We start from the raw sequence: 26,849 nt of genomic DNA on the forward strand, positions 1-26,849 counted from the left end.
GATGAAAGTGAAAGTCGGTTGTTGTAGCTGGATTGGAGGAGGCAGGGGGGAGAAGATGGACTGACGTCGTGAGTGGTCTGGAGGCCAGAGAACAAAGGGCCACGACCGAGCAGCGGCCCAGCCGAGCGCCGAATGAAGCCAGTCTCACCCTAAGCCCCTGCTTTCACCCTCTTCGTGCCCCCCGGGTATAGACAAGGTCCTGAAGGGACAAAGACGAATGAGGGCCACTTTGTGAAGGGGCCTCAGAGTCCACCTGTTTCCTGGCCCAAGTTATAATCCCTCTCCAGCCAATCAGGTATGAAACCTCACCAGATGTTTTCCTTTCATCTTCTCCCCTTGCAGGGAAGACACTTTTCCCTAAGGGGTCAGCATTTTATGAAAACAGACAGGTTTTAGTTTTCATTTCCCTCTGCTTATTCTGTCAACTTATCAGAAACGTGACAATTAAACGAACTTAGGAGATTTGGGGCTGATAAAATCTCCAGCAGACGAGCACAGAAGCGCACAGATTGAGAGGGCATCTGCACGGTCCCCAGAGGAACTGGTTCGACCGCTCGTGGGTCTCCTTTGGGAGCAGGCACGAAATAAAAGCCTAAGCATTCGAAGCAAGCACGGCCGGCCACCACTGCTAGATGGTTTCAGTGTCAGGAGGATGAAGTACCCCAGCCTCTAGGGGACACGGGAATGACAGGCCCAGAGGATGGCAGAGGAGAGGGCGTGGGCATTCACCTCCCACAAACCTGGGTTCGTATCCCAGCCACGACGCTTTCTAGCTGGGTGAACCGGGGCAAGCTCCCCCATCTCCGAGTCTCAGTTTCCACATCTTTGGGATGGAACTCGGTATCTGTCCCCGAGAACTAGTGTGAGGGTTAAGCAGGACTGTGGATTTAAGGGGTTAGGGGGTTACGGGGGTTATGAGGTTATGGGTTATAGAGGTCATGGGGTTATAGGGGTTATGGGGTTATAGGGGTTATGAGGGTTATGGGGCTATAGGGCTTATGGGGGTTATGAGGTTATAGGGGTTGTGGGATTATGGGGTTATAGAGGTCATGGGGTTATAGGGGTTATGGGGTTATAGGGGTTATGGGGCTATAGGGGTTATAGGGCTTATGGGAGTTATAGGGCTTATGGGTTATGGGGCTTATGGGGTTATGGGGTTGTAGGGTTATAGGGGTTGTGGGGTTATAGGGGTTTTAGAGGTTACAGGGTTATAGGGGTTATGGGGGTTATGGGGTTAGAGTAAACAGCTGTACATTTCCTTCCCTTATTTCCTAACATTCTCTCCTTCCCATAGCTCAGTTTAAAATTTGTATATATATATGTATATAAATATATATATATATAGTGTGTGTGTGCACACGCGCACACACACACACCCCTAGTTTTTTCTCCTTGACATATTTCCCTTAAAACTCCTATTGTGATGATAAGGACTAGCTTCATTATTTAATGGGGCATGTAGCATAACAGCAAGCAGTCCGAATTAGCTCAAAATGCTTGTTTTTCACATGTTCCTCAAAGCTTACAAACGTCTCTAATGTAGGTCCCATCAGAAGTGCCACTACCTTTATCGAATCACTCAAAGACTTACCTATAAGAAGAGAAAATTCTGCCTTTTTGCCTTTTCCTTCCTGAGGAATCAAGGTACGCACCTTAATTACGGACTCAGAGCAGACAGTGAGCACCTGGTGAAAATGCTGGTTGTACAGCATGGCGTTGACTTCTCGTTCATGCGTGTGAGGAACCTGTTTTGTATCCTGGATCATCCTCGTCAGAGGGTACATGTCCACAACGCTGGATCCTGGAACAGAAACAAGACTCTCAGGGACACCAACCTCAGAAGAGGTGAGTTACACAGGCTTTTACTCCACCAGGTGTGTCTGAAATGTCTGATCAGTGAGATTATTAAGAGCAGTGAGATGATTCGATGCCTAGGAAATTTCATGGGGTGAAAATATACTCCTTTATTCAAAAATATTTTGACAAAGAAAGCCGGGAGGATTCAGCCAGAGAAAAGCACTCATTCAGGGCTTCCTTAATGTTCAAGCATAGGGCATTTGGACTTTGTTGATATTTTCTTTTTTTTTCGTTTGTTTTTTTTTTGCTATTTCTTGGGCCGCTCCCGCGGCATATGGAGGTTCCCAGGCTAGGGGTCCAATCGGAGCTGTCGCCACTGGCCTACGCCAGAGCCACAGCAACTCGGGATCTGAGCCGCGTCTGCAACCTACACCACAGCTCACGGCAACGCCGGATCATTAACCCACTGAGCAAGGGCAGGAACCGAACCCTCAACCTCATGGTTCCTAGTCGGATTCGTTAACCACTGCGCCACGACGGGAACTCCAGAAAGCTGTTTTAACCAGCGAATGAACAATAATTCCTTCCTCAAGTGGTGGCAGAGTGCAGATCCAATGAAATAAAGTCCATGAAAAAAAGCCCTTTGTGAAAGAACTAATCGAAAGATAGTTGTCTTACTAGGGTAGCACTAACAACAACGCTGAGCTGGTGACAGTGCTGCTGTCACTGAGGTTTAGACGATGACTGCGGCTGCTTCATCCGAATGAGCGCACAAGTGAAAATCGCAGCGCGCTTCATGCGATTCTGATGTCAGGTTGATGGCTGCGGTCCATGGATGGATGTTAGTGACTAACGACCACACAGAGTGTTCTAGATTTTTGTCAGCAGAGCACTGTCAGGATTACATAAAATTGGAAAGAAATTCTGATTTTCTGATGATTTTTCATGGCGCTTTTTTGGTTCGTTTGCCTGGATACTTGACTTTTAGTTACTCTGATGCTAAATGGGATGGAAATGCCGAGGCCAGCATTCACACGTGTGTCGGGACACTAAGAGAAAATCCGCTCGTGGACATTCTTTTGTAAATTTTAGAGGAAGCAGGATAGAGGAAGGTGCTTACAACTGGAATTAAGTTCTGTTTTACAAGGCAGAAAACTACTTACCAAGCATGAAGTGTTTGTTCATTTTTAATCCAGAACAACAACAAAACACCCAATGTTAAAAATAAAGTAATTATATTTCTCCACCAGCAGAGATAGCACCAATCATTTCTCTGCCCTAATTAATGCCACAGAACTCAGAACAGGTGGTCAGTGGGCAAATGCTTAGGAAAGGCATTCTGGGTTGGCGTTCCAGAGGAAGAATTACCCTTAAGATCCTTCCTTTCTTCTCAAGCTTCTTCTGAAGAAGCATGGACGTGAAGAGTCTTCAATGTCAATGTCTAATGGGGTCTTTTGTCTCTTTAGCAAGAACCTGTTTCTAAGGGGCAGCAGGAAAACCAATCTATTGGCCTCGGGGCTGGGGCAGGGGGTCTGCCATTCAGGATTCTGTCCTCTCTCTCCATTGCGGTTTGTCTAACAGCAAAGGCAGGTGGAAGGGGTGGTACCTTCCTTGCTGAGTAACTGTCTCGGCATCAGAATGTATGGGGCCAAACTGCCTCTCTGAAGAAAAGGGAGCGGACGCAGCCTGCTGGTGCAGCCGCTCTAGGATGGCTCATGTCCCTGCTCCCAGCAGTCAAAACAGAGCTGGATTTGCTCTCCTTGCAGCAGCTCACATCTCACTTCTCTGCTTAACCCCCACCCCCCCACAACTCCTCACACCCTAGGTTTAAGGCTTAGAAAGATAGGAAGGAACAGAACTGAATTCGGCCCTCTATTGTGAAGAATCACAGTTCATAAGTTCCTCATCTGGTTTTGTTTCTCTTCTAGTCAGTGAGCAAGTGCTAGTTTTTTTTTTTTTTTTTCCTTTAAAAAAAGGTCAAAAATCAAGATAGGAGTTTTGTTGGCCATTGGTTGGGTTCACCTGCCTGTAATGAGCATGCCGTGGTTGGAATCAAATACCATCGAGTAAATCTGCATGTCTCCTGGTCCTCCCTGGCTGTCGTGGAAGACCTGCAGCAGTGACAGGGTCTGCATGTCCCACACCCTGAAAACCTGGGGGATGAAGAACACAGGTCACCACTGCTCCACGTTCGTTCCCCACTCAAAGCTATTTTGTTGAAGCATTTTCAGAGTCTGCAAAATGCTCTTAAAAACTTAGAGCAAAGTGTGGTTTATGGGATGAGCTAAACTTTCATTTAGTGTGTGGTTCACTCGTTATTCCTTAATACCATGTAGGAAACTGGATTTTTCTATCCTTCCAGAAAGGAGGGAAAGACATGGTATTTATTATCCTTTAAGAATTTTGAGAGGAGTTCCTGTGGTGGCGCAGTGGTTAACGAACCCAACTGAGAACCATGAGGTTGTGGGTTTGATTCCTGGCCTTGCTCAGTGGGTTAAGGATCTGGCGTTGCGGTGAGCTGTGGTGTAGGTTGCAGACGTGGCTCGGATCCCGCGTTGCTGTGGCTCTGGCGTAGGCCAGTGGCTACGGCTCTGATTAGACCCCTAGCCTGGGAACCTCCATATGCCACGGGAGAGGCCCTAGAAAAGGCAAAAAGATTAAAAAAAAAAAAAAAAAGAATTTTGAGGACTAGTAAAGGACTGGTCACAACAATTAACAGGTCAGCTGAAGCCACATTTCTTTTTACACGTGGATTAGAAAAATGGGGGGAAGTGTTTCAAATTGCTCTTTCATGACTTAAGAAGATGGGGACATCTTACTAAATGAGGTTTCTAAGAACTTCCCCCTTTTCCTGCCCAGGGGTGTAAGAATCACTGTACACACCAGCCAGAATGGCCATCTTTAACCAGTCAACAAATAACAAATGCTGAAGACAGTGTGGAGAAAAGGGAACCCTCCTCCACTGTTGGTGGGAATGTGGCTTGGTGCAACCACTATGGAAAACAGTACAGAAAACTAAATATAAAACTACCATATGATCCAGCAATCCCCCACCTGGGTATATATCAAGACAAAACTATAACTCAAAAAGATACATGCATGTTCATAGCAACACTATTCACAATAGCCAAGACATGGAAACAACCTAAATGTTCATCAATAGATGAATGGATTAAGAAAAGGAGGTACGAATAAGCAATGGAATACTACTCAGTCAGAAAAAAGAACAAAATAAGGCCATTTGCAGTCACATGGATGGAACTAAAGATTCTCATCCTAAGTGAAGTAAATCAGAAAGAGAAAGACAAATACCTATGATATCACTTATATGTGGAATCTAAAATACGGCACAAATGAACCTATCTACAAAACAGAAACAGACTCACAGACATGGAGAACAAACTTGTGGTTGCCTTGGGGTGGGATGGATGGGGAGTTTGCAGTTGGTAGATGCAAACTATTACATTTAAAGCAATGAGGTCCTACTGTAAAGCACAGGGAACTATATCCAATCTTGGGTTAGAACATGAAGGAAGATATATGAAGAGAAAGACATATTAAGAGAAAAAGAATGTATGCATATGTATGACTGGGTCACTGCTCTGTACAGCAGAAACTGGCACAACATTGTAAATCAACTACACTTTAATAAAAAAAAAACAAACACAAAAATCAGGAGTTCCTGTCGTGGTGCAGTGGTTAGCGAATCCAACTAGGAACCATGAGGTTGCGGGTTCGATCCCTGCCCTTGCTCAGTGGGTTAAGGATCCGGCGTTACTGTGAGCTGTGGTGTAGGTTGCAGACGCGGCTCGGATCCTGCGTTGCTGTGGCTGTGGCTGTGGCTGGTGGCTACGGCTCCGATTCGACCCCTAGCCTGGGAACCTCCATATGCCGCGGGAGCGGCCCAAGAAATGGCAAAAAGACAATAAATAAATAAATATATAAATATAGTAATAATAGTGAAAAAGTTTGAACTATTGCAAGAATTACCAAAATGTGACATAGAGACAGAAAGTGAGTAAATACAGATAGACTTGCTCATCTCAGGGTTGCTGCAAAGCTTTGGCTTGTAAAAAAACTCACTATCTGTGAAGTGCAATAAAGCAAAGCACAATAACCTGAGGTGTGTCTGTAGTCTATTATCTTCCTCAACTGTCTCAAATTATTCACCCAAGGGTACGCCCTGTAACCATTAGAGCCAGAACTTCAGTTTAACTTTACCCAATGTTAGAGGCCATGCCTTAAGCCATGTACCTGGAGGTGAGACAGTAGCAAAATCTTCATTCAGGACAATGTCTTAGGCATAGTCGTGGGTAAGATGAAGTCCAGCCAAACTGAAGGCGAGAGAGGCCACCTGCCTGGCTTGTTCTGAGTTCTCTACCTGGCACCTGGTTTCAGGACATCACCTCTTGCTCTTAGACACGCCCACACCCCAAAGTTTTGCCTTTTCTCGGGTCTCTTCCGATCACTTCCAATGTGAAAATTTAAGAAAAATAGCAACGTCTTTTTTTTCTTTTTAGGGCTACACCCAAGGAATATGAAAGTTTCCAGGCTAGGGGTCAAATCAGAACTGCAGCTGCTAGTCTACACCACAGCCACAGCAATGCCAGATCCTAGCCACTCGTGCGACCTACACCACAGCTCACGGCAACGCTGCATCCTTACACCACTGAGGGAACCTCCATATGCTGCGAGTACGGCCCTAAAAAGACAAAAAAAAAAAAAAAAAAAAGATCTGAGTAAAAGAAAGGAAAAGAAAAACACACAAGGGAAAAAAAAATAATCCATCCACAATCTTGCTACCCAGATAATCCCTAACATCTTGCTGGTAATCATTGTTGATAATATATGATAGACAGATATGTATCTTTTCTTTTTCTTTTTAAGTCCATACAGAAGCTCCCAGGCTCCGTGTCAAATTGAAGCTGCAGCTGAGATCCACGCCACTGTCACGAATCAAAGCCACATCTGCGACCTACACTGTGGCTTGCAGCAGCGCCAGGTCCTTAACCCACTGAGCACCAGGGGTTGAACCCACATCCTCACAGAGACTACACCAGGCGCTTAACCCCCTGAGCTACGATGGGAACTCTGACAAATATATATCTTAAAATGGGTTAATATGTACTGTTTTGTTATATTTTACATATTATCTACATATTTTTGTATCAGTATTCATATATATATAATGGTGAAAGTCTATATAACAATTTTATCACATAAAAGGATAGATCATAAATTATTAATTTGGGGGGGAGGAGGAATTAAAGGAAAGTGGTCAAATGGTACAACCTTCCTGTTAGAGGATAAAAGGTACTACAGATGTGATGACTACAGCTGTATGGTTACGAGGAAGGTGCTGAGATTACATCCTAAGAGTTCTCATTGCAAGTTTTTAAAAAGCATTTTTTTCATTTCATTTTTTTTTTTTATCCATAGTGGATGACGTGCGTTCACCAAAGCTATTGCCGTCATCATTTCATGATGTATGCAGGTCAGATTGTTGTACTGTACACCTTAAATCTGATCTTGTATGTCCATCATATCTCAGCAAAACTGGGGGAAAATAAATAAATTCCCAAGTAAATCCTTATTTTTACACACTGGATTTCTCACTCCCTTTCGCTTCCCTTTTCTCTCTCTTTTTTTCCTTTCCCTTTTCTTTCTTTTTTTCTTTTTCGTCTTTTTTTGTCTTTTTAGGACCACACCCACAGCATATGGAAGTTCCCAGGCTAAGAGTCTAACTGGAGCTACAGCTGCCGGCCTACACCACAGCCACAGCAACGTGAGATCCGAGCCCCATCTGTGACCTACACCACAGCTCATGGCAACGCTGGATCCTTAACCCACTGAGCAAGGCCAGGGATCGAAACTGCGTCCTCATGGATGCTGGTCAGATGTGTTAACTGCTGAGCCATGATGGGAACTCCAGAAATTTATTTTTATAAATTGCTATTATAACCAGCCACCTTACTGAATTTGTCTGTTCTAAAAATGTTAAGTGGATTTTATTGAATTTTTCCAGCAATCATATTATTTTCAAATATAATAATGCAGCCTCCTCATTCTCGTATTTATAAATCATTTTTTCCTGTCTTATTGCATTGCTTAGAACATTAAAAAACTGGGTGGTAGTAGCAAATACCGAAATACTTTATTTTTTCTTTTAAACTTTTTTTTTACAATGTTGTGCTAGCTTCTGGTGTACAGAATAGTGATTCAGTTTTACACACACACATATACACACACACACACGTTCTTCTTCATATTCTCCCCATACGGTGTATTACGGGATATTGAATTTGGTATCCTGTGTGCCTCAGGACTTTGGCGTTTATTTTATGTGTAGCGTTTGTGTCCGCTCATCCCAAACCTTGAATTTAGCCCTCCCCATCCCTTTGCCCCTTTGGTAACCATACGTTTGTTTTCTGTCTGGAAATCCTTAATTTTTTTGTCTTTAGTGGTGATGGGGGGGCCGTCTCGAGTTTTACTGCTGATGACAATGGCTCTCTTCCCAATGTCGTATTCCTTCCACCCTTGTCTTCAAATGTTCTATCTGACAATGAAACCAGTACAGACAGTGCCTTATCACTTCCTTCTGCACATCGACAGGTTTTTCTCCGTGACTCTCAGCCATTTCTATAACAAATTGTATGTATCCTAGAGTTTCCAAGAGTTGATTTAAGGGAAGGAATTTTTTCTGTGTCGCTGTTGTTGTTTCCTTTGTTACCTTTGCAGAAGAGAGGCTGATGACATGCTGGTCTTTCTCGTTTGTCACGATCTCCATGACACTGAACATGTGCCCCACGAGCTTCCCCACCGGCTTGGTGCTGATATTGGGGTGCCACAAGCGGAGCACTTTATCATCTCCTGAAAGAAGGACATGGACGGGAGCATCAGGCGTTTGCTCAGGAATCAAGGAGGTCAGAGTTTAGAGTTCCTCTCACCCTTAATCATACACTTAACTTTCTCCTAATAGCAAATCGCAGTCTGTTTCTTCCAGGATGCTGTCTGTGATCGACTTCCGAGGAGGCTACCTTATTTTGGATCTGCTTCTTCCCAAGATTGTTTTTGTTTTTATCTTTTGTCCTTTTAGGGCTGCGCTCACGGCATACGGAGGTTCCCAGGCTAGGAGTCTAATCAGAGCTGCAGCTGCAGGCCTACACCACAGCCGCAGCAACACCAGATCCAAGCCACGTCTGCCACCTACACCACAGCTCACAGCAACGCCAGATCCTTAACCCACTGAGCAAGGCCAGGGATTGAACCCGCAACCTCATGGTTCGTAGTCGGATTCGTTTCCGCTGCACCATAACGGGAACTCCAAGATTGTTTTATAATAATTGTATTCACACGTATAAATGTGAATTCTCATTAATATTTTGTGGATCCTCTTCTTGATTGAATACTTTCCTAGTCATTCATGCATTAATGACTTACTATTTATACTTTACTTCCTCAAAGCACTTAGGCAGCTGTTCTTTTGTTTTCACATTCTTAAATTCGCAAACATTTTAATAACAAAAGGAATCAAAGAAAGTGGAACACTGCATATAGTCTTTACCGCTATAATAAATTGACTGTTTCCATTTTTTCATCTTCCTTTTTCAGCACGTACCCACAAATATACCAAATTTATATATAGTTACTATCATGGCATAGATCCTACATTCTTAACTGTTAAAATCACACAGGTACTAAAATAAAATAAATGAAATAAAAGCACACAGGAAGAGATGTGAGCACTATAGAAGGGTATAATTATTATAAAAATGTCTTCTGTCCCATTATAGTCCCTAGTTCCACTTTCTATAGGTTGTCACAGTTAACTTCTTTTTCTTACAAATAGACTTTTTATTTTCACAGTTAAGAATAACATTTTTCCATTTATATTTACTGGAATTATTTTTAGGAATCACTACCACTAATTTTTATCTTTGATACACACAAAATATATTGTAAATGTTGCTCCAATACAAAAATCACTGTTTTCAAACATATTTTTAAGAGTTCCCATTGTGGCTCAGCAGTAACAAGCCTGCCTAATCCATGAGGACACAGGTTTGATCTCTGGCCTCACTTGCTCAGTGGGTTAAGGATCCAGGGTTGCCACAAGCTGTGGTGCAGGTCACAAATGCAGCTTGGAGTCTAATTTGACCCCTAGCCTGGGAACTTCCATTATGCTATGCATATGCCCCTAAAAAGACCCCCCCCCAAAAGATATTTTTATCATGAAATTGCAGCATACTTGGTCTGCTTCTCTGTTAATGCTAAAGCATTGGCTCTTGAGATTTTTGTCAGAGACCCCTTTGAGGATTTAATAAAGTTTGGGACTTTCTGTCCAGAAAAATGCACAGATTCCCACAGTTTCAGGGTCTGCCGGAATCCCTTCAAGGCCCCACATGGGCCCCTGGCCAGGAATTCATGCTCTCACACCCTGAAGCAAGTTCCAGAGAGAACAGAGATCTAAAGGGAGGGCATTCCCGTTCTGGCACAGTGGAAACGAGCCTGACTAGGAACTCAGGCCTCGCTCAGTGGATTAGGGATTTGGCGTTGCTGTGAGCTGTGGTGTAGGTTGCAGATGCAGCTCGGATCTGGCGTAGCTGTGGCTGCTGCTGTGGCCAGCAGCTGCAGCTCTGATTTGATCCCACCTGAGAAATTCCATATGCCACATATGCAGCCCTAAAAAGAAAAAAAAAAAAAAAAAAAAAATCTAAAGGTAAAATTTATATTGGTTTATATTGGTTTAGCATTTTACCTTTACATTTTTTTTTTCATATATTCTCAGGCTGGAGGTGTCCTTTCTACGTGTACCCCCAAATCAAAAAGCTGCAAAGGAAAAGATGGACAGATGCGAATCCATACAAACTTAGCAATTCTCTAACTGCGCTAATTAAGGACAGTTTGCAAAGGAGGCCACCTCTGTGCAACTCGAAGGGTCTCTTACCTCCAGTGACGATCACGTTCGCTTTCACACAGTAACAAAAAGTGTTTGCTCCTCTCGGCATGGAAAACTCTCTGACAGGCCTGGAAACACAAATTAGATGGAAAACATCTTTATTTTCCTTATTTCTAACTTATAAATATTTTATGCGCAAAAGGCTCATTTCTAGGGGGTTATGAATCCATTTACCTACAGACGATGTTATAAGGAATGATGAAATTCTCACTGACCCACCGAATCTACACACTGCATGAGGTGATACTAATACAGTGTTCGCAGTGTTTCTGTTTAAGGAGAAATCCATCCCTCCACCTTGGTGCTGAGGTTGTGCTGGCGTGAAGGATGGGCACAGAGAGATGGTGTCTTAAGCCAGAACGGATATGGCTTTTGGCTAAATGAGTCTGCCTGGAGGCACCTAGGGAACTACAGAAGCATCCCAGGAAGCACGGCTTTGTTTGGGAGCGCACACTGGCAGGAATGCACTGGGACCGTCCCCTCTCTCACCACCCACATCCAGCTTGCTGCTTCAGTGATGCGACCTCTAAACAGACCTGGACACCCGACAACTTCCCCTTCCCAACACGACACCTCGGCGCAACCCTCCATCCCTTCTCCCCAGAACCACTGCCTTAACGCCAATCTCTCAGCATCCACCGTTTTCCATTCCTCTTTCCCCACCCCCACTCCATATGCAGCCAGAGTGACTTTTTTTTTCCAGGGCTGTACCCACGGCATGTGGAAGTTCCCAGGCTAGGGATCGAATCGGAGCTGCAGCTTCCAGCCTACAACACAGCCACAGCAACACCAGATCCGAGCCACATCTGTGATCTATCCCACAGCTCACGGCAACACCAGATCCTTAACCCACTGAGCAAGGCCAAGGATCAAACCCGCAGCCTCACAGAGACTGGTCGGGTTCATAACCCGCTGAGCTACAGCAGGAACTCCCTGGGGTTATCTTTGGGATAATAAGAAGGGGAAATACCTGGGGTTGCAGTTATCACCCTAAACTTCAGGTAAGAAGAAATTTTCATTATACGTGCCCAACTGTTGGATTTCAGTTAAAAGAGAAATGGATGTGAATTAAACCTAAAGTTTTTGAGCATACTTAATAGGACCCCAGCAACACTGCCTGAGTGACAGCTCTAGGTCTGGCACTGGTCTAGGGGAAACCGCAGTGAACTTGACAGCAGAGGTGACCTTGTTCATCAGTGAGGATGTGTGCAGGCTGCAGGCAGGTCGGCGAGACGGGAGAGGTGGGCCTGCGAGGAAACCACGGAGGGTGAGCTGAGAGCGCCCATCCCGTGGGAAAGGGGAGCCCAGGTCCCCAGCCAGCTGATGCTTAACAAGAGGGAAGGCAGGCTCATCCCAACCAGCCCATGCAAAGACCAGACAAATCAATGACCCTCAACGCTGCCAAACAACACAGTTTTGCAGGTTGCGTGTAGCTCGTGAGCTGCCTGTTGGCAATCTCTGAATGAGACAGCACCTATATCTTGAAAAACATACAGGATAAAACATCAGTATTTTAGACAAAATTTCCAATTTTCATAACTGAGAATGATCATTTAGAGGAGAAAAAAATCACTCTTTTTGTTTTCGCGTTCAAGAAACACAAAGTAGTTAAGTGCTCAGTGGGGAGTTTACTAAATAGAGGAATAGATTATATTACTTCTGTGAAAAAGGATATTCCCAAAATATTTTAAAAGGCTTTTTCTTCTAAAAAACTTAAATTGGGTTTACAGTAGTGATCTGACTAGCTAGCGCAGAGGTAAACCGTAGCTCTACTTATTCAAATGACAACTTATCCACAGTTCATGAAAAAGCAGCCTAATTTGGTAACATACATCCAAAGGCAGAATTTAGACTCGTGAAAATGTTTAAATGTTCCAGATAAGAAGCAGTTTCTACTTATCTCTGGGAACTTATTTACACTTTTGCCAGTGACACACTGTGCAACTGAAGGGACTCAGGGAAATTCATACAAGCCAGTGTGCAAGACAGTGACAATGGGCCGGCAGCCCCACACTGCTGTTGAGGGTCCCTCTAGCCAGGCAGGGATGTGTGCGTTAGGTACAGCAGGTGCAGAGGCCAGGGCCCACAGTACTGGGGTTGGGGGGGGCGCCCTCGGAAATGTTCTAATTGTTGTTGAAATAGAGGGAAAAGGGAGATCCTGTTGTGGCTCAGTGGGTTAAGAGCCCAGCTTGTATCCATGAGGATGTGGGTTCGATCCCTGGCCTCGCTCGGTGGGTTAAGGATCCAGTGTTGCTGTGAGCTGTGGTGTAGGATGCAGACATGGCCCAGATCTGGTGTTGCTGTGGCTCTGGCATAGGCCAGCGACTACAGTTCTGATTGGACCCCTAGCCTGGGAACCTCTATATGCCACGGGTATGGTCCCAAGAAAACAAAAAGACCAATAAAAAAAACAAAATAAAATAAATAAAATAAAAAATAACATGTACTGATCATGTTATGGTCGGAGGGACAGATGACGGCAAAAGCGCCCACAGCCACAGGCCGTAGCCATCAGAATTCCCCAAGGGGAAGCAGGTAATGGTCCCTGTGGGCATATGTCACATGTCAAGCTTGTCTAAAGTGAGCCTGTGCGCTTTTGGGCCTCAGCAAGTAGCCACTGGGGAGCCAGATATATTTCCTCACTTTTGCCTCTCCTGGGACAGGTTCTTCTAGAGAAGTTTCTCCTGGAGCAGGTTCTCCCGGATCAGGCTCTCTTGGAGCAGGTTCTCCTGCAGCAGGTTCTCCTGGAGCAGGCTCTCCCGGAGCAGGTTCTCCTGGAGCAGGCTCTCCCGGAGCAGGTTCTCCTGGAGCAGGCTCTCCCGGAGCAGGTTCTCCTGGATCAGGCTCTCCTGGATCAGGCTCTCTTGGAGCAGGCTCTCCTGGATCAGGCTCTCTTGGAGCAGGTTCTCCTGGAGCAGGCTCTCCTGGAGATCTCCTGCCTTGTTTTGAGGTAGGGGAAGCTCTCTCTCAACCTCCACCCTCACCTTGGAGATGGTGGACAAAATGCCTCATCACTCCCCATAGATCCACAGCTAGGTACCTTCATCCTTCTTTTTAATTATTTTAGCATTGCTAGTTGCTTCTTCTTTGCTGGGGTGAATGAGAAGAAAAGGGTCATGGGACTGGTCTGGTTACCTTCTAATTCCATGAGAATGGTTTAGTATGTCTTTTTTTCTTTTTCTTTCTTTTCTTTTCTTTTTTTTTTTTTTTTTTTTTGGTCTTTTTGCCATTTCTAGGGCTGCTTCTGTGGCACATGGAGGTTCCCAGGCTAGGGGTCTAATTGGAGCTGTAGCCGCCAGCCTATGCCACAGCCACAGCCACAGCCACAGCAACATGGGATTCAAGCCGCGTCTGCGACCCACACCACAGCTCACGGCAACACGGGATCCTTAACCCACTGAGCAGGGCCAGGGATTGAACCGGCAACCTCATGGTTCCTAGTCGGATTCGCCAACCACTGAGCCACGAAGGGAACTCCCTAGTATGCCTTTTTTTAAATGGAACTTTAGCTGAAATGTTAAGATAGCAGGTAGGAAAAGAACCACTTAATATCCTGTTAGCTGACTATGAATAAATCTATCAACTTTTTGCTTCAGTGTCTCAGTATGTGAAATGGGGCTCACACATACTTCACATTTAAAATTTTTTGTTTTCTTACAACACCTGCACATTAGATAAATTAATTGATTTTCCTGGCCCACATAATTAAATGGATTAGAAACAAGCAAACTGCATATTTACTTTTTTGGCCACAGCCGGGCCAGGGATTGAATCTGTCCCACAGCTATAACCAGAACCACAGCAGTGACAACGCTGGATCCTTAATTCACTGAGCCACAGGGAAACTCCTGAACCGTGTCTTTACATAAAAACTGATTTCAACTAGGAAGAATCATATACTTGATGTCAACTTGGAGAAAACCGTGAAAGATGAGCTGTTTACAGATATTTTTATATACATATTCAATGACATAGCTTCTGACAGATTTTTTTATTCTGTTGTTGGATGTAACTTCCTCTGTTACATACCGTGTTCTAAAACATCAAACACTGTGAGAAACTTATTATGATAAGACCAACTAGTGTTTCCACAGCATGTCCATCTGAAGAGTGAAGAGAGGTTTCACTCGTGTGTTACAATGCACTGAGGTGTCTGGTTTGGTGTCTGGACCTGAGCCCAGGTCCCCCCTCCTTGGGAACAGGGTGGAGGGCCAGGGGTCAGGGAGCCCCCACCTGTAAACTCTGTCCACAGCAGCACAGCATTCGACTCATGGTGTCATGTAAATTGTGGGCCCCTACTGTGCATTCCATAACAAGATAAAATGTAGATACCATGCAGGGCTCCCAGTGTATATGTTTGAACAACTCCTAACATCGGAAAAGGGAATATTGGCCCCTATAACTGGTTCCCAAAGGCAACCGTGCATATTTCACTTCCTCCAGGGCCGGGGTCTTTGTTATTATTATGGACTTTGACAGCACCTAGAAATCGGTGTTCTTCAAAAAATCCAGTCTCTGTTAGAGACCTTAAATATCTATAAATGAATAATGATACTTTCCACAGTTAAAGCACCTTCACCCATTTCAGCTTATTTGAGTAGCACAAACATCCCGGGAGCCAAGAAGGTGTTAGCCCCATGTAGGAATCACGTCATTGAGGTTTAAACAAGTTAAATAACACGCTCAAGACTCTTAGCCACTAAATAAGTGGCTGACGCGGCATGAACTCATTTGCTCCCTTGTAAATGTGTTCCTTCACTTAAGATTCTCTGGCAGTGAAAAGCACAGCCACACAAACAGTCCCTCCAAACAGACCTGGCAGCCACCTGCTGCTCTAATGCTCTTTGGATGGTTTGCTTTTCAGCTCATTCAGAACTCGGATCAAAGGCTGTCTCTTCAAAGCAGCCTCTTGTGACCATCCCGTCAAAATGCTGCCTCCCCTTCACTCTTTACCCATGATCCCCCTGCAGTGCCAACACCTACTCACCTACATCTGGATTTTTATTTGATTATTTGCTTGTGATATGTCTCTCCCACTATACCATGTCTCTAGGAGAGGAGAGGGTTACTCTTTTTTTTTTTTTTTGTATACCATTATATCAATTCTTGGATCAGTTTTTGATCTATAATGGTCATACAATAATTATCATTGAGAATGAAAAAAATGAAACTTAGATACCTCTCTTCCTTTATTTCTCTCATCCAGCAGGTCATCAAGCCTTGTAGATTATGCAAGAATCTGTTCTTTTCCATCCTCATTTTCACTGGTTAAGTTCAAACTCCCACCATTTCTTTTCTGAATAATTCCCATATCCTCCCAAACTGTCTCGCCCTTCAGCCTGCCTTTCCCCAATCCATTCTCCACCTGATGCTAGGGTGACCTGTCAAAAATGTTACCACCTCTCTGTCTACAGTATGCACTGGCTTCCTGTAGCTTTCAAGTTACAATTCTAACTCGTTAGCCCAGTAGGCAGATACTTTCAGTTGGGCTTATCCAGCCTCATCTCCCCCAACTCGTCCCCTCTATTCTAATCATATTCTAATCATACTGAACCGCCGACAGTTTCTAGACAGGTGGGGGCAGTGGGAGGGATGGACTGGGGGACTGGGATTGGCACATGCACACTGAGGCGTATGGAACAACTGGCCCATGGGGACCTGCTGTGTAGCACAGAGACCCTTCTTCAGTGTCATTGGACAGTCTATGTGGGACAGGGTTCTGAGAGAGAATGGGTGTGTGTACATGTATGACTGGGTCACTTTGCTGTGCAGCAGCAATGATCACAACCTTGTCAATTAACTATACATCAAGAAAACTCTAAAAGGGATAAGAGAAGGATGTCAAATAAAGGGTATCACCTGCTGATTTGATACACACACATTGGGAAAGGATTCCCTGCTGCGTCAATGAACACTTCCATCCTCTCACGTATTTACATGTATTTATTTGCTTATTTATTTAGAGGAGAACATTCTCAGTCTACCAAAAATTTTCAGTACACGATGCACTGTTCTCCATGGTCACCGTGTTTTATATCAGATCTTCAGACCTGATTCATTTATAGGTTTTATTTTTTAAAAACCTACATGAAAGTTTTACCCTTTTACCAAACATTCCCTGGCAACCACGGTTCTCCTCTTTCCATGAGTTCTACTTTTTTTTTTTTTTTTTTTTTGGATTTCACATAGAAGTGACACCGTGCAGAATTTGTCCTTGACTTCTTTCACTTAGGGTGATGCCCTCCAGTTTAAACAATTTTGTTGCAAATGGCATATTTTTCTTCATTTTCTAACTGAGTCATATTCCATTGTAAGCGTATTTGTGTGTGTGTGTTTATATATATAAACACCTCATATTTTCTTAACCCATAATATTTTTGATAGATTTATGTTCATTCTTAAGACAACGTTTAAGGAAGACTTTTTGCTTCCTGTTGCAACACGTAAGATTCTTATTTGGGTTCAGCGTATTTTTTTCTTTTTCTGCTTTTTTTTTCTGCTATGGGAGTTCCCATGGCTAGGGGTTGAACCGGAGATGTGACTGCTGGCCTACACCATAGCCACAGCAACACTGGATCTGAGCCGCATCTGCGATCTACACCACAGTTAGCAGCGACACCAGATCCTCCACCCCATGTGCATGTTTTTGTGTTGACAAAAATTTTCAACTTACTTGGATAAATAGCAAGGAGTACAATGGGTGGATCATATGGCAAGAGTATTTCCAGTTTTGAGACAAACTGCCAAACTGTGTTCCAAAGTAGCTGTACCACTTTTTGCACTCCCACCAGCAGTGAATGGGGTTCTTATTGCTCCATGTTCTTGCCAGCATTTGATGGTGTCAGGGTTCTGGATTTGGGGTATTCTAATAGGTGTGTGGTGACAGCTCACTGTGGTTTTAGTTTGTGTTTCTCTAGTGATGTAGGATGTGAGACAACTTTTCATATACTTATTGACATCTGTAGAACTTCTTTGGTGATGTGTCTATTCAGGTCTTTTGCCCATTTTTTAATCAGGTTGATTGTTTTCTTACTGTGAGTTTTAAGACTTCGACTTCTTTGTACATTTTGGATAACAGTTCTTTAGAAGATCTGTCTTCCACAAATATTTTCTCCTAGCCTATGGCTCATCTTCTTGTTGACAGTGTCTTTTTCAGAGCAGAGGTTTTAATCTAAATGAAGTCTAGTTTATCAATGATTTCTCTCATGGATTGTGCTTTTTATGTTGTATTTTATAAGTCACTGCCAAACCCAATGTTACCTAGTTTTCTTCTAGGAGTTTCATACTTTTGTATTTTGTATTTGGGTCCGGGACGTATTTTGAGTTGCTTTTCTGTGATTGGTATAATGTCTGTGTCTAGATTGAGAGTTAATCAGGAATGGGTGTTGGATTTTCTTAAATGCTTTTTTCTGCATCCATTGATGTGACTGTGTGATTTTTTTCTTCTTTAGCCATTCCTAACCCCAGAAAGCTCCCTCACACCCACCTGGGACCCCTGCTCCCCCCCACACACCCGGCATCTACTAATCTACTTCCTACTTCCATAAATTTGTCTCTTCCGGACATTTCCTATAGATGGGATGGTGCAATATGAAGTTTTTGTGCCTGACCTCTGTCATCTAGCATTATAGTGTGGAGGTTTATCCATGTTGTTAACATATATCTCAATGCATTCTTAAAAACAAAAACTAAAATACAGCAGTTGTGTTCTAGCTACTATGTATCAATATATCCCTACTATATAGAAATATAACTACTAATATTTAACCAGACAGAAAACAAGACTACACACTATTCAAACACTCCTGTCTATAAGAAAGCCTTTCTGTGTACTTATTACATATGGAACATGACGGTTGTGCTACAGATACTCATTGGCTATTGGCTAGTCAGTTGACTTCTAAGAGTAATTTTTTTTTTTTTTTTTGTCTTTTTGTCTTTTTCTAAGGCTGCACCCATGGCATATGGAGGTTCCCAGGCTGGGGGTCTAATCGGAGCCGTAGCCGCTGGCCTACACCACAGCCACAGCAACGTGGGATCAGAGCCATGTCTGCAAGCTACACTGCAGCTCACGGCAATGCCAGATCCTTAACCCACTGAGTGAGGCCAGGGATCGAACCCGAAACCTCATGGTTCCTAGTCGGATTCATTAACCACTGAGCCACGACGGGAACTCCTAAGAGTAATTTTTAAAGTACAAGGTTTTACCTATTGACATACCTATACCTATTTATTTTGGTAGATTATAGCAATAAACAACAAATGAGCAAAATTACTGTTGGGAGGACATATGTTCAGATTTGCATGGTGACTTCAATTGCCTCCTGAAAATCTAATTAATCTTTGGAAAAAATATAATTAATTTGGAAAAAGATGGAGGACTTAACACCTGATATTTCTAAAAAACAGTATAAATGCTCCAAGGCTGTCATAGGTTTACCCACTGGAAAACATCTGAAAGTCGCAGAATGTTTATGTATATATACAAACTGTCGTACTTACAAATTATCCTCAAGTCTCTTCAAGGATTCCAAAACTAATGAATGAACACTGTCTAAGGAGCAGGATCCGAAGCAATTTAGAGCTGAAATATATCTAATTTTCATAACCCAGTCATTATGTAGCTTTCTTTTAACACTAGGAATTAAAAAAAAAAAAGGGAGTTATGTTAGACACAAAAATACATTATGTCGTGTTTTTATCTGGTACTTCATTTTCACCTTACGCACACTCGAGTTGTGGTACAGCCTGCATGTGTAACGCTGTTGTGTGCATTATACCACTGTCAACTGAGTAACACTATGTTCACCATCTAGCACATTTTAAATGGAAAAATAAAAGGTTACCATCAGATTTTGAGCGATAGATTTGGGATTAAAGGAATAATCTAGAAGAATTCCAATCCAATATTCGCACAAGCGTCTTTACCCTACTGAAGCATATTTGTGTCATCCAAATGCAGGACTGTGTTTTCTATTTTTTTAACTTATGAGAGTCGATTCATTTTCATGTTTCCCATGGACACATTCAAAACTGAAGAACTAGGGAGTTTATAATCCTGGATCCCTGGTGAAGCTGAGGCTGGGACAGCCGTCCTATTTCGTCATCAAAGCCTTGCTCACCAGTACACAGGGCATCTGTGCGTGAGGCTTAGCATTAGAGGCCAAAACTTCTTCCATAAAACTTTTCTTGTCTCAATCTTGAAGAAGCCATCTTCGTGGTAGTTTACTGACTTGTATTTTACAATGTTTTTGTTTTCTCATCAGCTAACATTTATTGAGCACCTATTTATCCCAGGTACCAAGGATATAAAGATGATTAAGATAAAAAGTCTTATGCCCAAGTTCCTTAGACTATAGTTGAGGAATAGACACACTTATAACTCAAGGCAGGAAAGTTTGGCAATGTTGGAGTAAACAGTCGGAGGGAGATTTCTTTTTCCATGCCAGATTGTGCAAAAAATTTCAAATGCTGTTAAGTTGGCTACTTTTTTTTTTTTTTTTTTGCCTTTTCTAGGGCCACACCTGCGGCATATGGAGGTTCCCAGGCTAGGGATCTAATTGGAGCTGTAGCCGCCAGCCTACACCACAGCCACAGCAATGCTAGATCTGAGCTGCATCTGTGACCTACACCACAGCTCCCACCAACACCGGATCCTTAACCCTCTGAGCAAGGCCAGGGATTGAACCCTCAACCTCAGGACTCCTAGTCGGATTCGTTAACCACTGAACCACGACAGGAACTGTGAGATCCTGGCTACTTCTTTCTTTAATTTCTACAATGTTTTGCATTCCAGTGTTTGCGAGCCACCCTTCCACCCCTATTCATTCAGTGAATGAATTACATGGAAATCAAATGCAGGGGAACATTAAAATAATGAAGGCTCCAGAATTTAACTACCCCTTTAGCCTTAATAGTTTTCATTCTTTTGGGTCTCAGGATCTCCTGGTGTAAGAAAATGCCTCAACACTCAGCCTATATATATATATTATATAATATATATATACACACACAGGGTCAGTCTGAATAATGATCAGCTGCATAACTGAATCATCTACGCAAGAACCAATACAATCAGCGTTCATTTAACTGTACTCATATTCCTCAAATTCCTCGGATCCCCCAAGCTCATTTTAGCATATCTAATGGAAGCAGAGATGGAAAACAGGCCTTGGAATTTTCTGACCAGTGACACACACATCACAGTAAAGAGAAGATTCAGGTCTCAGCATCTATTCTGAGCCTATCATGATCAGAATAAAATGCTTGATAGTAGAAGGAGCAGCACATCACATGTTGGGAAAGATCCCCAGGAGAGCCTGATGCCACGGTGGAACTAAGTCATACGGCTCACATACCAAGGACAGAAAATGGAACCAGAGCGTTAAGCACTGTATCCTTCTTAGGGTTCTAGCAAAGGCCTAGAATTAATTCCTCTGCAGCAATAGAGTAATGAGCTTTTGATCACATATTCTAACTCCGGGATCAGATATTTGTCATAATAATGACAACATATAATCCTGTGCTTTTAAAAGTTCTTTTTAATCTAAAAGGAACACTTTGTACAAATTTTAGAAAGTAGAAAAACATCAAGAAAATAAAAATGATCTCTTTGAAGTTCTGAAGAGAATCATTGTTAACATTTTAGGATATTCATGTTCAATATTTTTCTAAGTAGAAATACACAGACACACATGCACACATATACAGAGGTCTATGTACTTTTTAATAAAACTGGATTCAAATGTGCATAAAATATTTCACTTAATATATTATGAACATTTTCCATATTATTAAATATTTTTCAAAACATAATTTAATGGAGATGCATGACATATTCTCTCATACGGTTACACTATGACTTATGGACTGCCCTTGATATCTTAAGTATTTTTAGGACTCTGACAAAAATGTATTTTTTATATATATACACGTACTACATATGTATGGACATTTATAAAATCTATAAATATATTTATAGAATTCATATTATATTACATATTACATAATATCTGAATTGTTTATTTAAATGATTACTTATTTAAAATAATCATTCCCCTGTTGTTGGAGAGTAGCTATTTTAGTATTAGAAATAATCATACTTTTTAAACACATGGGGATCACAGGTCTCAGTGTGTAAATATTTACTAAGACACGTGATACATCTGCCCAAAGTGTTTTCCAGAAAGGAATTCAACTCATACTTTCACCACCAGCAGTATGTGAGAATGTTCATTTCTCAGCATTGTACCCATTTTTAATCTTTTCTCATTTTATAAGTGAGAAATTGTATCTGATTTTACCTTGTACTTCTTTGATTAATGAAGGGCTTATATTTAGTATAAAATGTGTTTTCCTGCTAATAAAAGTACTATATGCCTTACTCTAAAAACTTCTAAAACACTACAATTATAAAGCAGACAATAGAAATCACCCATCATCACCTCATCAGCTGGAGATTCCTGTTATTAGCATTTTTACCTGATGATCATTCTGAAATGTTTATTGACTGCTTGTACTGTGTGTGCATATATGTCAATTACCTGTTCATGGCCTTTGCCAATTTTTATCTTGAAGAATTGTTTTTCATATGTCTTTTTTTTTTGTCTTTTCTAGGGCCGTACCCATGGCATATGGAGGTTCCCAGGCTAGGAGTCTAATCGGAGCTGCAGCTGCCGGCCTATGCCAGAGCCACAGCAATGTGGGATCTGAGCCACATCTGCAACCCACACCACAGCTCACGGCAACACCAGATCCTTAATCCACTGAGCAAGGCCAGGGATTGGACCCACATCCTCATGGATGCCAATCGGGTTCGTTAACCACAAGCCACAACGGGAACTCCTGAGGAATTGTTTTTAAATTGAATTCTAATACCTATTAAGGAGTATTAACCCTCTGTCGTATTTGTTATAAATATTTATCCCAGCTTGTTATTTACTGTTAGTGTTATCTTTTGATGTTTTGCACAGTCAAATCTATCAAACTTTTTCTTTGAATTCTGTATCCGCTGCTTTTATATTTAGTGTCTTCTTCCATATTCAAGTACTAGTAAACAATCACATGTGTCTTTTACATTTTGTCAGGATTTAATTTTTTTTTAATCTTTTGCCTTTTTCTAGGGCCGCTTCCACAGCATATGGAGGTTCCCAGGCTAGGGGTCCAATCGGAGCTGTAGCCACCGGCCTGCACCACAGCCACAGTGACGCCAGATCCGAGCCGTGTCTGCGACCTACTCTACAGCTCATGGCAACCCTGGATCCTTAACCCACTGAGCAAGGCCAGGGATCAAACCTGCAACCTCTTGGTTCCTAGTCAGATTCGTTAACCACTGAGCCACGACGGGAACGCCATGATTTAATTTTTCATTGAATGTTTTAATTCATTCAAGTACCTATAGATTTTAATTGTCAAAAGCACTTAAAATAGGAATTTCAGTTGTTAACTTTCCTGTCTATCCTCTGTTATGCTGGAAGTTCCTAGAGGTAAGGCATATTTCTTTTTCATCTTTGTATTTATAATTCCTACCATGGGGTCTGGCACATTATTTTAACTACATAAATACTTGAACAATGTCTATATTAAAACAATTGGAGGGGAGTTCCTGTCGTGGCACAGTGGAAACGAATCCGACTAGGAACCAAGACGTTGTGGGTTCAATCCCTGGCCTCGCTCAGTGTGTTAAGGATATGGGGTTGCCGTGAGCTGTGGTGTACGTCGCAGATGTGGCTCAGATCCCACATTGCTGTGGCTCTGGTGTAGGCTGGCAGCAATAGCTCCGATTAGACTCCTAGCCTGGGAACCTCCATATGCTGCCCTAAAAGGACAAAAGATTAAACAAAAAAAACAAACAAAAAAAACCAAACAAACAAAAAACACAATTGGAGGAGTTCCTGTTGTGGCTCAGAGGTAATGAACCTGACTAGTATCCATGAAGGTGCAGGTTCGATCCCTGGCCTCACTCAGTGGGTTAAAGATCCAGTGTTGCCATGAGCTGCAGTGGAGGTCACAGATGTGGCTTGGATCCTGCGTTGCTGTGGCTGTGGTATAGGCTGCAGCTTTGTTTCGACCCCTAGCCTGGGAACCTCCATATGCTGTGGGTGTGGCCCTAAAAACCAATACATAAATAAATTAATTAATAATAAATTAAATAAACACAGTAAAAAATAAAACCATTGAACTATGCATGTGATAACCTTACCTTTTAAAGTTCTTTGAGTCTAAGACCTGACTTTGTGATTTGTGTTTGGATTTTGCCTGCTTCAGTCCAAAGTCATCACTGTTTACCGTGAATTTGTTCACGAAACCTCCATCATCCCCCAAGAGGATCTCATCCCGGCAGAGCTGGTCAGGCAGGGACGCCACACACACGCAGAGGAGGCAGTGATCCATGGGCTTTATGACAAAATAGTTTTCCTAGAAAAGAAGAACACTATTCACAAGTTATCATGGTGCTCTACGTATCTACATGTTAACTTTAAATACTGCTCTTATTATTTGATAAGTTTTCACTTTCTGGTGTTTCTCATTTTAGATACTCCCATTGTTTTTTGTTTTTCCTTTCTTGGCCGCCCCCTGGCACATGGAGTTCCCAAGGCAGGGATCAGATCGCAGCCACAGTTGTGACTTAAGCCGCAGCTGCGACAATAGTGGATCTCTTACCCACCGTGCCAGGCGGGGATGGAACCTGCGTTCCAGCATTTCCAAGATGCCAATGTTCCCATTCCCCACAGTGAGAACTGCTAGATAGTCCCTCTGTTAAAGGAACTTGCAAAAAACAAAGTTAACTCAGTAGACGTCCAGGAACACTCACTGTAAGCGCAACATCGTGCTTTGGGGAGTTTTGTGGGGAAACTGTTTGAGGTACCTATCTCTGGCTCAATCAGTGAGGTTTTCTGATGTATTACTGTGAATATCTCTTTCTTGAGGTTGCAAGGCAATATTAACAGGAAGCATGAAAAAAGTTCAGGTGTTAAAAGACCCTTGAAAGCAAAATGGATGGTAAATTGGAAAATCTAGTATAAAAGTCCTAATTATTTTACAAGGAGAAAAATACCCTGACATCTGCATTTACCCAGCAATGTTCAGCAAGTATCTATCAAGCGGACTCTGTCCTACTGAACTGGGTTCACTAAGCTGTATAGCCACTGCTCTCCTGGAACTTAGATTCTACCTAAGAGAGAAGAAAAAAGTCCTTAAAATTCTTAAAAATTTGTTTTGTTTCCTATCGAACGAGGGAGACTTGAACATAGGTAGAGGTTCATTCAGTCATTCAACAAATATTTACTGAGCACCTACAACATGGCAAGAACTGTTTTAGGCACGGGCTGTATGCTGAGGAACGAGTTTCTGACTTTGGGGCGCTTCTATCCTAGAGGAGAGACAGATGAATAGAACAGATAAATCCAGATAATGGGATGTGCACTTTATTTATTTATTTATTTATTTTGTCTTTTTGCCTTTTCTTGAGCCGCTCCCTCAGCATATGGAGGTTCCCAGGCTACAGGTCTAATCGGAGCTGTAGCCACTGGCCTACACCACAGCCACAGCAATGCCAGATCCTTAACCCACTAAGCAAAGCCAGGGATCAAACCCACATCCTCACAGATACTATGTTGGCTTCTTAACCTGCTAAACCACAATGGGACTCCTAAGTTATTTCTTGATCCTCTATGTTCTTCGAAGTCAGCCTACTTCCTGAGGACATTTTTAAAAAATTTTTTTATTGGGGCTTTTTAAAATAACCCAAATACTTAGTGATCTCACCTTTCCCTGAGTTCCTGCTGCACTTGTTTTTTTTTTTTTTTTTTTTGCTGTATAATTTGCTCTACCATTATGTTATATATATATGTTTATTTATGAGATTCTTCAAGACTGAGGTTTTTTGCTTTGGGTTTTTTTTTTTTTTTTTTAGCTCAGGAGACTTTATTACTACACTGTGCAATGTCTGCCTCCCCCTCTAGCTTAATGTTTTGTTTTGTTTTCTATTATTATTTTTTCATTTTTAGTATGCTTGATTTATAATGATACATCAATTTCTACTGTACAGTGACCCAGTTGTACATATATATACATTCTTTTTCTCATATTCTATCATGTTCTATCACAAGTGATTGGATAGAGTTTCCTGGGCTGTACAGCAGGACCTCGTTGCTTATCCATTCTAAATGTGATAGTTTGCAGCTATGAACCCCAAACTCCCATCCAACCCACTCCCACCCCCTCCCCCTTGGCAATCACACGTCTGTTCTCTATGTCCAGGAGTTTGTTTCTGTTCTACAGAGAGGACCATCTGTGTCATATTGTAGACTCTACATGTAAGTGATGTCATATGTATTTGTCCTTCTCTTTCTGACTTAGTGAATTTTATTTGCATGCAGGGAAAATATTCATTACTTCTATACATGTGCAGATGCTCAATAAATACTGTAAATTGGTTAAGTGGTTAACATCTCAGCTACCGAAGGGGTAAACATTACCATCTGACACTTTATTTTTTTTTTTTTCCCAGAATTAGGCATTTGATTTTAGTGATTTTCTTACCAAATGAACCTGGACTGGAGAGAAAGGCTTGATAACACAAACATAATCAGAAGATAATACTTAGATTCAGAGAAAGGTATAAAAGAAGAACTAATCATTTTCTCTCTTGAAAACAAGTCAAAACAAATCAAATCAGACATGCACTAAATGCAAAAATGTTCCTTTTCAATGAAGACTCGTGGAGTAGGAAAGCTGGACTTGATTATTTTAGTTAAACCCCCTCATTTTATATATGTAGAAACTGATGTTCAGCAGAGAAAGTGGGCTGCTCATATCACACCGCAGGGAAAAGACAGTCCGATTTCTATGAGAACTCCTCTTGGCACAGTACCTGGCTGCTCCCTTGAGCTTTATAATCCCAGACAATAATGGTCCTTTCAGTCGTAGCAACAATTCGCTTCAGCTGCGAGAGGTAGTCACATCCTGTGATCCAGGAGGTGTCCTGATGGAAAAGCACAGGGTTGGAATTCTGTGTTGGGGAATATTGTGTTTTGTTCTATCACATAATGACGCTACCACAGAGTAGATTAGTTACATTAAAAGCCCCGCT

General features: G+C 42.3%; 1 protein-coding gene across 5 annotated transcripts in view; it reads right to left on the reverse strand.

The window, feature by feature from the left end:
• WDR64 (WD repeat domain 64) overlaps positions 1-26,849 on the reverse strand; it is an 89,458-nt gene that overhangs the window by 41,141 nt on the left and 21,468 nt on the right. For all 5 annotated transcript variants that reach the window (XM_021064368.1, XM_021064369.1, XM_021064367.1 and 2 more), the window contains 7 exons: positions 26,631-26,741; positions 23,958-24,172; positions 19,259-19,393; positions 10,745-10,824; positions 8,528-8,667; positions 3,824-3,950; positions 1,653-1,801 (listed from right to left, as the gene is read on the reverse strand). In XM_021064368.1, the coding sequence (XP_020920027.1) occupies positions 1,653-1,801; positions 3,824-3,950; positions 8,528-8,667; positions 10,745-10,824; positions 19,259-19,393; positions 23,958-24,172; positions 26,631-26,741 (957 nt within the window). The remainder of the gene's footprint in view (positions 1-1,652; positions 1,802-3,823; positions 3,951-8,527; positions 8,668-10,744; positions 10,825-19,258; positions 19,394-23,957; positions 24,173-26,630; positions 26,742-26,849) is intronic.

This window comes from Sus scrofa, chromosome 10 (assembly GCF_000003025.6).
Source record: "Sus scrofa isolate TJ Tabasco breed Duroc chromosome 10, Sscrofa11.1, whole genome shotgun sequence".
NCBI lineage: Eukaryota > Metazoa > Chordata > Mammalia > Artiodactyla > Suidae > Sus > Sus scrofa.